This window comes from Lampetra fluviatilis, chromosome 38, assembly GCF_964198595.1.
Source record: "Lampetra fluviatilis chromosome 38, kcLamFluv1.1, whole genome shotgun sequence".
Taxonomy (NCBI): domain Eukaryota; kingdom Metazoa; phylum Chordata; class Hyperoartia; order Petromyzontiformes; family Petromyzontidae; genus Lampetra; species Lampetra fluviatilis.
In genome coordinates, this window is record NC_136312.1 from 248,834 (window position 1) to 265,957 (window position 17,124).

At 53.2% G+C, this 17,124-nt stretch overlaps 1 protein-coding gene across 1 annotated transcript in view; it reads left to right on the forward strand.

Moving 5' to 3' along the window:
- LOC144945664 (parapinopsin-like) overlaps nt 1-17,124 on the forward strand; it is a 62,389-nt gene that overhangs the window by 19,743 nt on the left and 25,522 nt on the right. Inside the window, exon 4 of the mRNA XM_078874231.1 lies at nt 14,219-14,547. Within this exon, the coding sequence (XP_078730357.1) occupies nt 14,219-14,547 (329 nt within the window). The remainder of the gene's footprint in view (nt 1-14,218; nt 14,548-17,124) is intronic.

Consider the following 17,124-nt stretch of genomic DNA (forward strand, 5'->3'; position numbering starts at 1 on the left):
CTTTACTGAAAGAACTAAGAGTATGAAGGTCTATGATACCATCAATAGGCCAGGCCTGTGGACAGTTCTTCGTGCTTTCGGAGTCCCTGACTCTCTGCTCACAATCATTAAAGACCTTCATGATGGTGGGCATCTCCGGGTAAAATTACGTGGCCGGAAATCAAATCCATTCCCTGTTCACGTTGGGGTGTGACAGGGATGTCCTCTGGCTGCTACATTATTCAAGATAATTTTCGACTATGTAGTTCGAGAAGTCTTCCATGGCTGGAATTTATATCAGGTACAATGGGAGGCTGATCGATGCCGGGTGCGGTCAAGGGGTGGCTCCTTACTGGTAAGTCGTGTTACGTATGTTGGATAATTTGGAGATTGCTGCCCACTCAGAAGGAATTGGAAGTTTTGCTGCTGAACCTGGAGTGTGCCACTAAAAGGTGTAGCCTTACCATCAGCGGGCGCATCTGCTAGTCATCTAGGTCCGTCGACCCAAGGCACCTGGGTCTGTCCCGTGACCTCACGTGGCCTCAAAGTGCACCTGGTTTGGCACAGGCATCGTGGTCATGTCACCACCAGTGAGTGGCGAATGGCGGCTGCTCTATATGTGTCTGTCTGTGTGTGTGTGTATGTGTGAGTGTATCAGGCACGGTGTTCGCCACCTACCTTCTCGTGTGGCGTGCCGGCGTTCATAGGTGTTTGGTAACATCTTCTTAGTTATTTCGGTAAAGTCACGTAGAAGGGAAATAATAAAATAATAAAAAATAAAACATAATAAAATAAAATTCTCACGACTTTTCGGCCACAACGCAAGCAGCCGTCCTCAGGTGAAGAACTTTTGTTTGGTAACAGTCTGTGAAGGCTATATGAGGGATCAATGGCGGAGCCAGGATTTTCAGATAGGGGGTGCAACCCCTCCAGCAATGAAAAATGCTATAGGAGTTATTAGTAAGTAAGGACTTGTCCCTTGCTTTTTATTCGACGCGTGTGTGGCGATGGCGCAGCCATCGATCGAGGGTCGAATTCGAACCGTTTGTGATCGGCATCACGCTCGGTGAAGGTACTGTATACACAACTACGCACAATTTTGTGAGTCACTTAAAACTGCTTTGCCGTTACTTATTGCCAATTATGGACTCAGACTATTGTCCCATCATCTCATAGAGTCCCTGGCACTTAATAATATGCTACACAGTGGCAGTGGGGGTCGCAAAATGCCGATTTATTACTAATAAACACCAATGATCCGATTGAAATTAGGGATTTCGATCGGATCATTGGGGGGGCATGTGCCACCCCACCTTCCCCCCACTGGCTCCGCCAGTGTGAGGGATTTTCGTCTTTTTCTTTGTGAGTGTGTGCGGATCTGTAAGTGTGTGTGTGCGTGTGTGTGTTTAGCAGCGAAAATCTCACTTCAAATAATTCGAGCTGCATTATTTTTTCATCAGCTGCGTAATGCTGTGAGATGAGCTGCCTGGTCTGTCGCTCCACATGAAACTTTAGGTCTTCTCTGCCACACTTATGCCCTCCCTTCTATATACTTGTGAAACATGGACCATTAAGGGTTGGCATTTAAGGGTTGGTGTTTACGGGTTTCTGCCAATTTGAAACATATGCAATGAGCGACTTCCGAGACACGTCGTGTAGAGGGTACTTCTTTTATATCTCACACTGGGCACAACATAGGCCAACCTTATTATTTTCACTCTGAGTACAACACTTAGATATTAACGTCTCTACTGGCTACACACAGCCGATCAGTCAGCGTGGTATCACCGCCCTCACTCGGCTACGCCGCTGGGTGGCGGCGTGACGAGGATGGATCTTCCACGTGGCCGGACGACGGAGAGAGATGAGCCCTGCAGCCAGGACCCAAGAATTAACACGCGAACTGCCAGCCCCGGGTCCACTCCCCTTTATATCCTCCCAGGCATGGCTAGGCCCCGCCTCCGGCCACGCCCTCTTATGGAACCTTCGAGCAGGTTCCCAGAGCATCTTGGCCAACCCCACCTGTTACCTTTGCCCCATATACCTCTCCCTCTGCGATTGGATGTTCCCTTAACCGTGTCCATACCCGTGCTTCCCTTTCCCAGCCAGCAGATGTCATCATGTCATTACATCACCCCCCCACCCCCTTATTAAAAAGATAGCCATCCCGGCTAATACTAATGAAATTTCAGGCAAGGAACACCCCAGTAAAAATTTAAATACAGCAATGAAAGAGTTAACCAATCAATGACTCTGGTGTTTAAAAAAAAGGCAGAACAATCCACAAGAACAATCAAGAAGCACTTAACAAGGGGGGAATAATGAGAGAAAAGAAGAATTGTGCGAAAGGGAACAAGACGGGGGGAAGAGAAAACACAACTCAACAACCAATCAGAATCCCTCCCATCGAGCAACACCCAGGAATAATGAACGAACGGAATCGCAAGCATTTAGACCGAGTTGGTGACGCCAGTCTGTCGACGGGGACGGTCTTTCTCTCCTGCCCGGGGGGTGTGCACACCACCGGAACCCCCAGAGAAGCAGGTTGCAACATCGGCTGCACAGGCGCTGCAGGCTTGGCGGCAGCAGGCAACTCTTCACGTTTGGCGAGGCTTCGAAGTCCGTCCACTGTCATAGGCTCAGACGCTGTGGGTGGCACGACACAATCCCTCTGACGTACGCCCTCCGTGCGCATTATCCCCGGCTCGTCGGACACAACAGACACCGGCCGACCAATTTTTGGAGATGACGAGGCAACCCGTGGAGGAACAAATGGCTTCAACCGAGACGGATGGACAAACCAACGGCGATGGCCCACCCGTACACGCACACACTACGGCCGTTTGACCTTGATCACTTCCAAGGGACCTTGCCAAGGTTTATGCAGCTTAGGGGATGAACCTACTAGTACCTGCGGGCAATGCAACCATGCCCAAAAACAGATCACAGCCACCGGAGATGTTCATCAAAAGTGCGGCTCAACACAATGATATCGTCCAAATAAATGAGACACGAGTCCCACTGCAGGCCAGTCAAAACGAGTTCCATAAGTTGTTAAAAGATGGCCGGAGCCGAATTCAAGCCCATCAGAAGGAAATTACTTTGAAAGAGTCCCTGGGGTGTGCAGAACGCGGTTTTTGGCTTCGACGACTCGTCAAAGGGAAGCTGCCAAAATCCCGATGACAAGTCGAGTGTAGAAAAAAAACGAGCACCAGACAAGGAATCCAGAGAGTCATCCATGCGCGGAAGAGGGTATGCGTCGGCTACGGAAACCTTGTTCAACTTATAGAAGTCAACACAAAACCTAACACTTCTGTCTTTTTTCTTAACAAGCACGATGGGCGCTCCCCAAGGGCTGGTAGACACGGGAAAAAATATCAGCGGCCAACATGTCGTCGACCGCCCGTTGCACACGTTCCTTTTCTAGTGGACTCAATTGATACGAGTTCTGACAAATAAGGCCGGCATCCCCCGTGTCGATACGATGTTGCAATAACGAGGTATGGCCAATATAAAATTCACTTTTGCTGAACACGTCAGAGAATTCACACAGGAGCGATCGCAATTCACCTCGCTGCGCTGAAGACAACTGAGAATTCTCCTGACAGCGCTTCTGCCCATTTCCTGTTCACAAATCCACTCTGTTCCACTGCACCAACCACCCACCCCCCCTCGATGCATCGGCATTATTCTCACAAAAAGTGGTCATAGCGTGAGCCAATACTGTACCCGCCTGAACCGTAACCGTACCCAAACCCACATTAAGCACTTGTAAGAATGGCGCTTGGTCGGGGCGAAGGACCGTCTGTGCGCAAACTAGCGCCAATCCATAGGTCGCCATATTCGATGGAGTCCGAAGGATGCTCGCCTTCAGGTCAACCTTTCCCAACTGTTTGTGATAGCATAACGGTACACCCATCTGTGAGCCCGGCGGGATCTCCACCGAGTCCCTAACAAGGGCTTGGACCGGGACACACACTGACGTATTCACATGCGGTGATGCAAAAAAATGTTTTGCGACCCGACGTCATTTCCACACAACCCTGATCGACCAGGATCTTAACAGGCATTTTTTTTTTATTGGTACCAAAAAGGCAGGGCACTGCCAGCGTTTTTGAGATGAGTACGGGACTGGCCACAGCGACATCACCAATTTCGATATGGGCATCCACTTGTCCAACGATGCCCATGCTCCTACCGTTTGCCGCGACACAAGCATTTACGACAGGTCGTACTTGTCGTGCAGACAACAATTGAAAAATAACATTGGAAATAATCGTGGCCGAGGCTCCCGTGTCCACCAAGACACGAACCTCAACACCCTTAATAGAGCCAGATACCGCCGAGGAACCCGCAGCCGCCGTGACCACCCGACGCGCCAATTTCCTCCACTGCGTCCCCGAGCTAGGCCACCCATGCGCAACAGGATTTCGCTGTCCGGTGTCAATGTGTGTGTCATGCTGAGTGGAGATGACCCCTGAATCCTTAGATGTTTGAGATTGCAAAATGGGCCAGGTGTCTGATGTGTCTCGACTCTCCTGTTGGGTTTGAGATTAAGCTGTCGGAGGAGCAGTCGTGGTCGGTGTCCGAGGACGGTTCTGACATCCTTGTGCGAAGTGCCCCGGCTGGCCGCAGCCAAAGTAGGTAAGTGAGGGCCTCCGCGCCATCCAATCTTCCTGCTGACATGGTCTCCAGCTCCACTGATGTCGCGCAACATCCCCTCTCCTTCGATTCCACACCGGAAGCGCAGCAGCGATGTCCTCCGAATTCGCATCACCAGGCGGAAGCACCACGGCTTTCTGTGGCGACCACCCCTTCAGCTCCTCGTCTCGGCTGGGGTCCCCTGTGCACGCCGCCATTTAAGCCCATCGCTGCAGATTCTCGTGGGCCTGAAGACACTTGGCGGCCCACCGGGAAGTCTGTATGTCTTCGTCACACACAGGTAAGACCACACCAATTTCTCACGCCAGTCCCAACATTCTTTCCATGACGAGCAAGTTGAGGGCTACCGGATCCACTCCAGGGTAAGCTGTTCCTGCCAGTGCCAACAGCGCACTGCAGTAGTCGAGAGGCGTCTCGGCCTCCCCTCGCCTATGCTGGAGAAACTTCCTGCGCATGTCGGAAGGCGGCTCGTACACGTCCACCATCTCAGCATAAGCACCTGGAAGTGTGGCCTTCTTAGTAGCGGGAATAGCTCTGAAGACAGCAAGAGCGTCGTCGTCCAAAACAGTCGGCAGAGCAATTAGTGCCTCATCTTCCGTCCAATGTACTGATCGGAAAGCCGCTTCAAATCACCAAGTGAAGGCGCTCCAATCGCCTCCTACCGTCGCGCTTGTGGACGTTCCCACCAGGACGTCAACTCCGGACTCGTTCCTTCCCGGCGATGTCAATGCAGAGCGCCCAGCCACCGTAGTCTCCGTGACGAGCAACACCAACTGCATGACAGGTCCAGATGCTCTGACACCTTATGCAGCCGTCTTCGGGATGCGGGTATGGAGTTGTTGCTCCTGGATCCACCGTCTCTGGTGCAGTCAACTCCCCTGTCGTGGCTTCAATAACCGGGACCACGGTTCCTGGGGCCGGTAGGAGGTCTTGAGTCGCATTTTCATCGTCGTCAGAAGATGCCACAGGAGGGTTCCGTTTTTTCTGATGTTTAGACACACTGCTTTTTTCGCTGTCTAACACAAGTACTGTTTTCAACCACTTCTGACTCCAATGTAATGAGCGACTTCCGCGACACGTCGTGTAGAGGGTACTTCTTTTATTTCTCATACTGGGCACACCACAGACCAACCTTATTCTTCTCACTCTGAGCACAACACTTAGATATTAACGTCTCTACTGGCAACACACAGCCGATCACTCGGCGTGGTCTCACCGCCCTCACTCGGCTACGCCGCTGGCTGGCGGCGTGACGAGGATGACGATGGAAACCCCATAGGAGATCTTCCACGTGGCCAGACGATGGAGAGAGATGACGGCGAGCAGCGACGCAGCCAGGACCCAAGAATCCACACGCAAACCCCGAGCCCCGGGTCCGCTCCCCCTTATATCCTCCCAGGCGTGGCTAGGCCCCACCTCCGGCCACGCCCTCACATGGAACCTTCAAGCAGGTTCCCGGAGCATCTCGGCCAACCCCACCTGTTACCTTTGCCCCAGATACCTCTCCCTCCCCGATTGGATGTTCCCTTAACCATGCCTGTACCCGTGCTTCCCTTTGCCAGCCAGCAGGTGTCATCATGTCATTATACATACATGCCTGACTTATTCCGATCAATCTTGGGTCTTACCAGACTAGATTGTGTGAGGAGTTCACAGATCCTTGAAAGTTATCGACACAGTCCCATCAGTGGGCTCTCCCGGCAGGTGAGGCTGCATTTGCTGGGTCATGTTGCCACATGCCCAGCCACCGCATGTCCAATCTGTTAGTTTGGTCAGATAGAGAGGGCTAAACAGGGGTGGCACGTGCTAGAGAAGAGATGGACTGATGCGATGCAGGAGGATATGGAGTTGAGCCGACTTGCTGATGACCGGTACCAATGGTGTCGTGTTTAGCTTCTGTGACAGATGCTACTTAGCAGTTTGGAGGCAGTCACCCTCCAACAGGCCATGTAAGCTATACGGGGGATAGTTGTCTCATGTTAATATGTGAGACTGTGTGTGAGTGTGTACGTGTGTGAGACTGTGTGGGGAGCACACTGCACTACGAACCCGGTGGCCCGAGTTCGATTCCAGTTAAAGGCCGAAACCAATTATGATAATTATCTAAACCAGCCCTGGGCCTCCCCTAGGTCAACTCAGCCTTAAATTAGTACCTGGTGCGATGCATAAATATCGCCACTAGTGAGAGAAAGGCAGCCGGGCGTGGTGCTGCCCCCCCCCCCCCACCCTCTTGTGTGCCATGCCAGCCGTCGGGGAGGTCGCTCCGGGCGGCTCACTCCCGCCTCGCCGAGCTCCACGCAGCTGGGAGCCGGCGGCAGACGAGGGGGGAGTGGAGCCACGCGGGGCTGCGACTCCCACCGCCACTTCCAAAGTTCCCACCGAATATGCGGAAGTTCCCGCCGAAACTCTCCGCCAACCGAAGGTCTCCGCGGCTCCCGCCCAATTTTCTTGCCAACCAGGGACCGCCGCGTCACACTTGGCACGACCGGCGCAGGAGACCGCCATCTTGATGGCGGAGAGCGGCTGAATTCCCGACAAAAGTGACGGGGAGCAGCTGTTGGCGGCGCACGTCCCATCTCTCCAGCAGTGCCTGCCCGGTCTGAGGGAGTTCTCGGCCTCTGGGGACGACTGGGCCGCCTTCCAGCGGCGCTTCCTCACGAACTGTGAGATGACGGAGTGGATGGAGGCTGAGGCACTACGGGCACTTCCCGCTGCCCTCGAAGACGACACCCTGGCAGCGCTGGTCACCATACCAACAGCTGATCGCACCACGTTGCACCAGGCGATGCAACAGATGGCGGCGATCTACGGACCGCCGTCCAACACTCGTCACCGCTTCGCTGCACGGAGGTGCGGGACACGGAAACGCCCCTCGCCTTCTGCAGTGCGCTGCTGGTGTTGGCAAAGGCCACCTACCCCCGGATGGACGAGGAGGGCATCGACGCCCTGGTGATGAAAAAGCTCCTGTCATTAGCACGGGAGCTACGGGTGATTGTCCATGCCACCGACGACACCGACTTGTGCTCCCTGCAAGTTGCACGGAGCATCCAAGCGCACTGCATGCCTCTTCAGCTCCTGCCCAGGCCTTCGCGTCAACCCTAGACGGTGGATGGCGGAGAACCGGCCGCGTCGAGATGGCGCTTGCCAGCGGGGGAGGACGTCACCGCGACCAGAGTGGGGCCTCATCTCCTGCTTTAACTGTGGCCTGCGAGGCCATATTGCATCGGGTTGCCGGGCGCCTCGACGACGCTTCCCCGGGCCCCAGCCGTCGTACGCCAGACCATCATCTGCACGGCAACCCGAGGCAAGTCGCGACACCACACACACTCGGCCCCTAGTTCTGCTTCACGCATCTCATTGCGCCGGGTCGCAGTCTCATCATGCGTCGGTACGGGGAGTGCGGAGTGCGTTCGGGCTGACTGGCCACTCCGACCGGGTCAGTGGTCAGAGTTGCTCCATAGGGTGGTCGCCGTGAACGCGGGTTCGTCAGTTGTTGTGGGCTCCTTTGAGGGGGTCGATTTTCGTATGCTCGTCGATACTGGGGCATCGGCGAGCATTATTTTTGAGTTAATGTATAACATCTTGCTGGATAAGTGCCATTCCTTGCACCCAGTCGAAGTGCCGTGCTTTGCCGCGAATCATCGGCCAAATCACTGCTCAAATTTGTATTGGCAATGTCAAATTGTCAGGGCCGATCCCTCGCTGTTCCATGCTTGCTAGGGACCGATTTTTTGGGATCAGGGTTGTATCGAGTTGCCCTCTGGCAGTCGGTTGGTATTCCTGCCCTCCCCCACCCGCTTGTGTACGGTGAATGCCATGGTACAGCCGCTTGTATCCCAAATAGTTCGGATTCCCCCAGGCGCGCAAATGCTCGTTCCCCTGCGCTGGCGAAAGCCGCTTGATCCAGTGGCAACAGTGGGAGAGATCCTCCTGACACAGCTTTGCGGGGGCTGGATCTGGTGGGGACACAAACCCTGGTGTCTGCTGATAGGGACCCAATTATTTGGGTCCTGAATGCCGGGTTACAAACGTTCATCATTCCGCAAGGCACGGTACTTGCCCATGCGTCACCCGCACTACGGGGCGATTGTGTGGTGGGTAGCGTTGGGGCCGGGTCACGTCCGACGCCGTGTTCAGGTTCAGATGTCCGCTAGGTGGACTCCCTCTGCTTGGAGGCTGCGAACTTGTCCGCAGCCCAGCGGAGCAAATTGAGGTCACTCTTAATGGAGTTCGCTGACATTTTCAGCACTGCTAAATTCGATATTGGCCGCACCACATTGTTAAGCCACCACATTGACACAGGTGATGCTGCTCCCATCCGCAAAAACCCTTACAGGCTCAGTCCTGCTAAGAAATAGCATGTTCGGCTGGCAGTTGATGAAATGTTGGCCGCCGACATTATTTCGCCATCTTCCAGTCCGTGGAGAGCCCCTATTGTGCTCGTTAAGAAGCACAATGGTAGCTTGCACTTATGCGTCGATTTTCGGAAACTCTACAAAATTTCGGTGGCTGATGCTTGCCCTCTCCCCCGGATGGACGATTCTCTGGATGCCCTAGCGGGTGCCCAGTATTTTTCTACGCTCGACCTCCTGTCTGGGTTTTGGCAGTTGCCATTGAATGAAGCTTCCAGGCCCAAGACAGCTTTCCGTATGCTGCAGGGCCTTTTCGAATTTAACCGGCTCCCGATGGGACACCACTCCGTGCTGGCGACATTGCAACGTTTAATGGTGCTAGTTTTAGGTGGACTCCAGTGGGACTCCTGTCTCATATATCTCGATTACGTCATCGTCTTTAGCCGCACGTTTGATGAACACCTCAATCGGTTGCGTGCTGTTTTTTGCAAAACGCGGGCGGCAAACCTCAAATTTAATCCCAAAAATGCCACCTGCTGCAAACATCTGTGCGATATCTCGGCCACATTGTTAGTAAGTCCGGCGTTTCCACTGTCCCGAGAAAACGGCGTGTGTTCGGACGTGGCCTACCCCCACGTTGGTGGGGGAGGTGCGGAGCTTCATCGGCTTCGCATCTTACTACCTCCGCTTTGTTGGCGGGTTTGCTCCCATTGTGAAGCCCCTCCATGCGCTGACAGCCAAGGGTCAAAAGTTTCATTGGGTGGAAGAGGAGGAGGGCTCATTTTTGGCACTTCGCGAGGCCCTGGTCAACGCCCCTCCCCTCTCTTACCCCTATTTCACTATTCCGTTCATCCCTGATACGGACAACACGAGTGACACTGGTATTGGGGCAGTTTTATCTCAGGTTGTCAACGGGGTGGAGTGTGTCATCGCATATGATAGCAGGGTACTTTCCCCGGCCGAACAGCGCTACTGCGTCACGTGCTGTGAACTCCTGGAAACTGTTATTTTGTGCGGCAGTACCGTCCATATTTAAATGGCCGGTACATCACAGTGCGCTCTGACCACGCCGCCATCCGGTCAACTCTCACGATGGCTCGAGATCCTCTAGGATTTTTCCTTCACCATGGCATACAGAAAGGGCACTCAGCACTCAAACGCTGATGCCCTGTCATGGTTGCCGTTGCGCGTCGAATGCGCATGCTTTTTGGGCTCTGATGATTTGGCCCCGCCCCTCGCTGCATCGGCTGAGGTGGCTTCCATGGAGGTGACGGATGGTCCTTGGGCACACGACGCCGTAATTGAGCTTGACCTCACTGAATGGGGACGTCTCCAGTTGGAGGATACGTCCCTGGTCAAGTTGCTTCTCCGTGCTGAGCGTTCCGCGGGTGATGAAAGCCGTAGGGGCCTGGCTCTGGTCGTCTTGAGGGATGGCCTGCTGATGTGCTGGGACGAGTGGGCGTGCCGTTATGCCATTGTCGTGCCCATGGCCCTGCGGGGGAGGGTTGTGTGGGACGTGCATGCCAAACTTCTACACTTGGGCATGCACAAGACCCTCGCCACGATCCAACGTGATTTTTTTTTGGCCAGGCATGGCCAAGGACGTGGCTGACATATTGAAGGGTTGTGTACAGTGCGCACGGCGGAAACAGCCGGCCAGGCCCTGTTGTCCGCCCTTGCAGTCTATTAGCATCTCACACATCAACGAACTGGTCGCACTTGCCATTCTGGGTCCCTTTCCCGCTACCCCTCGGGGTAATAAATATCTACTGGTGGGGGTGGAATTTTTTTTGCTCTGGCCTATGGCTTGGCCGCTCCCCAACCAGTCGGTGGCTGCCATCACTGACGTCTTCTTGGAGGGCTATGTTATGGATAAGGGTGCTCCCAAGCGTCTATTAACTGACCAGGGTAAGAACTTCTCCTCCAAATTACTGCGTGAGGTGTGCAAACTATTGGGCACGAAGAAAATTTGCACATCGCCTGCACAAAACACTCACCTCAATGCTGAGTTACCAGGTCAGTGAGTCCCAGCTTGATTGAGACTTACGGGTCCCGGGTGTGCTGGCCGCGTACCGCATGGCTCCTCATGCTTCCACCAGCTATTCGCCATTCTATCTGATGTACAGCAGGGATCATGAGACCCCAATTGACGTTCAACTACGCATAGCACCCCCGCTCTCTTAATACAAAATTTCCGAGGCGGCACGCAGAGGCTGTCTGAAGCACGCGAAGCTTCTAGGGTGCATTCTCATGCGTGCCAATTGGCTAACGAGCGCCTATGGAATCGGCGTGTTTCACGCCATGAGTGGGTTGTGGGCGACAGGGCATGCCTCCATTGCCCTCAGGTCCTGGTGGGTACTTCGCCAAAATTTTTCAAACCTTGGAGAGGGCTGGTCGAGATCGTTTGCAATGTCCGCCCACAATGTGTACATATTCGGTGGGGCCGCCGGTGCTGGTTTGTCCACCCATCGCACCTTAAGCCCTTCGTCGCTCCGCACGATTCCATCTCACCTCCAAAATGCAGGAGCCGAGTGTGTGACGTGTCCGGCCAGTTGAGGGATGTGCCCGCCGAGGGGGATCCTAAGCGGGGGCCTGTCGATTCAGCCCCAGATGCCGCGCGATTGACGCCCCTCCAGGTGCCACCACCTGCTGCTCCTCTGGCTCCGGGTGCCGGAAGCTCCTCCGCCCAGCCGGTGGCTCCTGGTGCAGAATCAGCTCCTCCGAAACTCTTGCAGGTCCCCCCCGGGCCCTCCCCCAGGGGACCGGCCACGCAGACTCGCTCCAAAACTTTACGGTTCACATGACCCCCGGTTACACGCACCACTCCACCTCACACCATTATTGATGTCTCACTCGTCAGGCCATTGTTGTCGTTGCCTTTATTGCATTTTCGCAGGGTGATACACGGTGTGGGTGGCAGTGGTTGTTGGGGTGCGGGAGTGAGCTTGCGCGCTTTGTTACCCTCTCTATCCCATATTGTTGCCCCATGCTCCCGCCCTTTTTCGGTCACAATATATAGATCTATATCATGTACATTTGTATAGGTGGGCTGGGGTATTTATTGCCGGGGTTGTTATTTTTCTCGTTGAGGCACATGTCGTTCAGTTGCTAATTAGCTGCATCACTTGATGCAGCTAATTCGGCTGTGACGGTCCCACCTGATGACGGAGACTTGTGTTGCCTCCGAAACGTCGTGATTTTTGTTTTTATTTTATTTTATTTTCATTAATTTTTATGTTTTACCTACGTGACTTTACCGAAAAAACTTAAGAATTTGCCATTAGGGGTCAGCTCATGTTTAGGGGGGTTGTCAGCTGGGACGGCTGAGTGCTACGAGGGGGGGGGGAGGTGATGTAGTGACATCGATGGAGGCCACTGCATGAGGCTTATAGCAATACAGTATGTAATTTAATGTTGGGTTTGTCTATGGCAGTATATAGTATGGTGTAGACTCGTGTGATGTAAGAGAATAAAGTTTAGATGGAAGCATATTATATCATTTTTACGACGTAGAATTGTAATGTATTACTTACTGTTAGTAACTCAGCTCATTGTAGAGTATAGTTAGTATACTGATGCTACTATGTAGTTCATACTTTAGTTGTTTACGTGTTGGTTTTAGTTACTGCAGCTACATACTATTAACACTCCTTCCCTTTATTAATGCTACCCCTATCCCCTCCCTTTGATGCTGCTAATCCTGGATAATGCACGGGCATAATTAGTACTACAGTATTCACATACCTGCATTTCCCATATCCCATCCCTTTGATGCTGCTAGTCCTGCATAATGCACGGGCATATGTAGTACTAATCACATTCCTGCATTTCCCATAAATATGCTAAATTCCTCTTGATATTCAAATTCTTTAGTCGAAGCGCCCCTTCCCCCCCTTCCAACCCAGCTTATATATATGCTCCAAGCTCGTGTGCTGTTTCATTCAGACGCTGTCTCCCTGTCAGACCTGGTTTTCACCTGAGGACGGCTGCTTGCGTTGTGGCTGAAACGTCGTGAGAATTATTTTATTATGTTTTATTTTTATTATTTTATTATTTCCCTTCTACGTGACTTTACCGAAAGAACCAAGAAGATGAAAGCCAACTACTATTACTACTATGCGTTAAACTTGCTAAGCTTCCTTGCCCCCTGACGCCTTTCGCTATCCTACTTGCTGTACTCGAGCTCTCAGGGCCACCAAAGACAAAGATCCCCCCTGTAGCCTTAACAGACTGTCGGGGCGAGCATATATGAAGGCCGGCATGACACACGAGGGGGGTGGGTGGCCAGCACCATGCCCGGCCGCCTTTGTCTCCACAGTGGTGATGTTTACACACTACACCAGGTACTCATTTGTAGGATGAGTCGACGTAGGGGAGGCCCAGGGCCAATTCTGATAATCGTCGCCGGTGTTGGCCGTGAGCGCTCCCCACCAATACCAATAGCTGCCATTTGCCACTAAGTAACAGTGACGTCACTGCGGCGCATGCGCCAAACCAGGTACACTTTGAGGCCACGTGAAGTGTCAAGGTCTCGGGACAGACCCAGGTGCCATGGGTTGGCTGACTGAGATGGCCGGTAGATGTGTAATAAAGGACTCCGTCACACGATGTTGATCTCCGTCGGTCCTTTATTTGTGTTCGTCTTCCGCTCACCCTGCTGGCCTCCTCCTCGGCCCAGCGTCGTCTCTCCTTGCACCCCGCGCACTCTGCAGCTACCCTGCTGCTCCCTATGCAGCCCCACTGCTGCTCCGCTATGCAGCTACTCTGCTGCCTGTGCAACCTCGCACCCTCTGCTAGCCTCCGCTAGTTCTGCAGCTACTTGGCTGCTCCGTGCAACCCTTGCACGCCCTGTGCGCCCCGCGCACTCTGCTCTCTCCTCACCCCGCTGGCTGGCGCCGTCCGATGAGCCCCTCAGCCACCAGGCTGAGGCACGGCAGCCACCCAACGTGGTCTCCCTCTTCACTCCCTCGACTGCCCCTGATGTCTTCCTGTCTCCTTCCTATAACCTCTCCCCCACGTGACCCTGACTCCTCCCTCTCCCACGTGACCCTGACTCCTCCCTCGCGGATCGCCACATCCGGCCTGCCCATTTACGCTCGCATTACAGATGCACCAGCTGTACCCCCCACTTTGCCAACTTGCTGTGTTTTAGCCACCCGGAGCTCCGCTCGTTGTTGTTGGAATCACTAAAATAAGCCCGCTCCCCATCACCACCACTACCACAGGCATAGCGGCACTGGACTCGGTGTGCGTGCTCTCTGTGGAGCGCTACGTGGTGGTGTGCCGTCCCCTGGGCGGCCTTCACTTCACGCCGCGCCACGCAGCCCTCGGCCTCGCTGTCGCCTGGCTCTGGGCCCTCGCCTGGACCGTGCCCCCGCTGCTGGGCTGGGGCCGCTATGGCCCTGAGGGCGTGGGGACCTCATGCGCGCCAGACTGGGCCGACGAGTCAGTGTCGGGCCGCGCCTACATCCTGTCGTTCCTCGTCTTCTGCTTCGCCCTGCAGCTGCTCATCATCGTCTTCTGCTACGGTCGCCTCATGCTGACCCTGCACCAGGTGAGGGCAAGCCCAGCATAGGCGCACCGAACACCTAGGCAGCAGGCTCGCCTAGAGTGAGTCTGTGGTTTGCTGTGCGTAAGCCCATGCATGGGTCTCTGTGCGAGTCTATGGGTTTCTTTGTGAGTTTATGGGTCTCTTAGTCTATGGGTCTCTGTGCGAGTCTGTGGGTCTCTGTGTAAGTCTATGGGTCTCTTTTTGAGTTTATGGGTCTCTTAGTCTATGGGTCTCTGTGCGAGTCTGTGGGTCTCTGTGAGTCTATGGGTCTATTTTTGAGTTTATGTGTCTCTGAGTCTATGGGTCTCTGTGGGAGTCTATGGGTCTTTGTGTGTCTATGGGTATCTCTGTGAGTCGATGGATCTCTTTGTGAGTCGATGGGTCTGTTTGTGAGGCTATGGTTGTGTGTCTATGGATTTATGTGCGAGTCTATAGGCACTCTGTTAGTCTATGGGTCTCTGCAGTGGCGACTCGTAACATTTCCACTAGGTGGGGCTGTTGTGAGTGACCTCTGAAAAGGTGGTGTTCTAATAAAAAAAAAACTCGTCATGTTATTGGCCTTCCCGTGAAAGTAATATAACCATCTTATCTACCAACGGTAGGCATTTATAAACAATACGAAACAAAGCAACAATGTACTCAAATTATGTCCCCATGACCCTCAAGTCTACACTACACAACTACCAAAAGCCTAGAGCATAAAGGCCGTGAGCTCCTATATTTCCACAGTGCAACCTAGCGTCGTGAAATCATCTCACTCGGACGCCTTCACAGCTGCCCGAGACCTCCCCGAGGCACAAATCAGACTGGTGTTGCAGCGGTATCTAATACGAACAACTTACATGTTATCTTCATTTGGCAATTCACGTTGAAAGAATCATAATATCGATTTTTAAACACAATACAATTTTTATAGAATGGTAATTTTTATAGAAACAAATCTTTTCTCATCTCCAGCTGCTAGGTGGGGTGGCGTCTCAATGCCCAGTGGACGAACCACGCCTGGGTCTCCGTTAGTCTATGGGTCTTTGTGTGAGTCTATCAGTCTCTTTGTGAGTCTGAGTCCCTGTTAGTCTATGGGTCTCCGTGAGTCTATGGCTCTCTATGCGAGTCTCTCAGGCTCTCTGTATGAGTCTATAATTGTTATATGTGTAGTGGGTAAGCAGGGAGAGCGAGACTTGCTGGAGGCAACACGTTTATTATAACTAAGAGTACATAACACAAGGGGTAATGGCCCCTTACACCAGATACCCTAAGGAGGTAGCCCCTCTGGACCGATGTGCCATCACTCTGGTTATAACTCTACCCTAGACTGGTAAGCTTTGAACCCGACCTAGCCAGGGGTTCGGGTTTTGTCCTTTGGGCTCTTCGATTCAGGTCTTCAGAGTGGTTCTTGAGATCTCCAGGTCTTCAGCTCTTCAGGTGGACGATGACTGCCGGACCCGTTCAGAGGTCCGAATTTTATACCCGTTCCAGAGTCTCTCCGCCCTTAGCCACACCTTCCTTCTCGAACTCTCTCGGGGGCCCTGGAATGTAACGGCATCCCCCCCAGCCCCCCTCTTGGAGTATGGGGTCCCTGGTGGCCCAATGGGCCGACTCATCTCACCTATCCTGTCTACCACCCTCTGTTGGCACATGTCCGCTACTGCAGGTAAGAATCAATGGTGATAACCATACCGCCTCACAATGGCATTACATATGTATTACTGTATATAGCTTTGTATCGAACTAGGACCCACACCTAACAAAGAGAAAAGTTACAGCTGCTCATGTAAACTCGCCCATAACCGCCTGGCAGTATCTGGCTCTAGTGATGAGACACTCAATGGAGAAACCGCTCCAGAGTTGTGCCTGTGCTATTGCATCTCCAACATGCGTCTCTGCTTGTTAAGTGAGCTTGTGGTAGCTGTTCTCTGTTATGCTCACGGTCACCTGAGCCGAGTGGCGGTGGCTACGCTGCACGTGGCCTATAATCATCCAGCAGTGTGGAGGCAGCAGTGGGGGTTTGTGGATCACGCACAAATATGTTCAAAAACGCCCCTTCCCATGGGCGTCGAGAAGGATCCGTACCCTGGCTCGTCAGGCGAAGACAGTCAAGCAAAGTGTGTGGATTATTCTCCATCTGTTCCATTTCCCTTTAATGTGGGTGTCGAGGAGGAGACATTGCTGCTATAAATGTCCAAATGACAAGACACTTTGAGGAGCTGTCATTTGTGGCCAGGTAGCTTCTGAAAAATAAGTTCATACCTCAGTGGGCTTTGCTTGGTAAGATGGGGGTGACTCTTTGGTTCTTTCGGTAAAGTCACGTAGAAAGGAAAAAATAATTAAATTATAGCATACGACGTTTCGATTGCAACACAAGCTGGGATTGGAATCGTCCTCCCCCCCACCCCCCTCCTTCTGATGCCAAGGGGAAATGGGCGATGTTTAGGACTGTGGCTCATGCAGCTGCAATGGGTGCTTTGGGTAAGCAGTCCAAACCTCCGCAGAGACCCTGGCTGATGGAGGAGGTGTTCTGGCTGGGTGAGAAAAAGCAAAAGGCCCATTCCCGCTGTCTCCAGCATTCCACATCGGTGGATG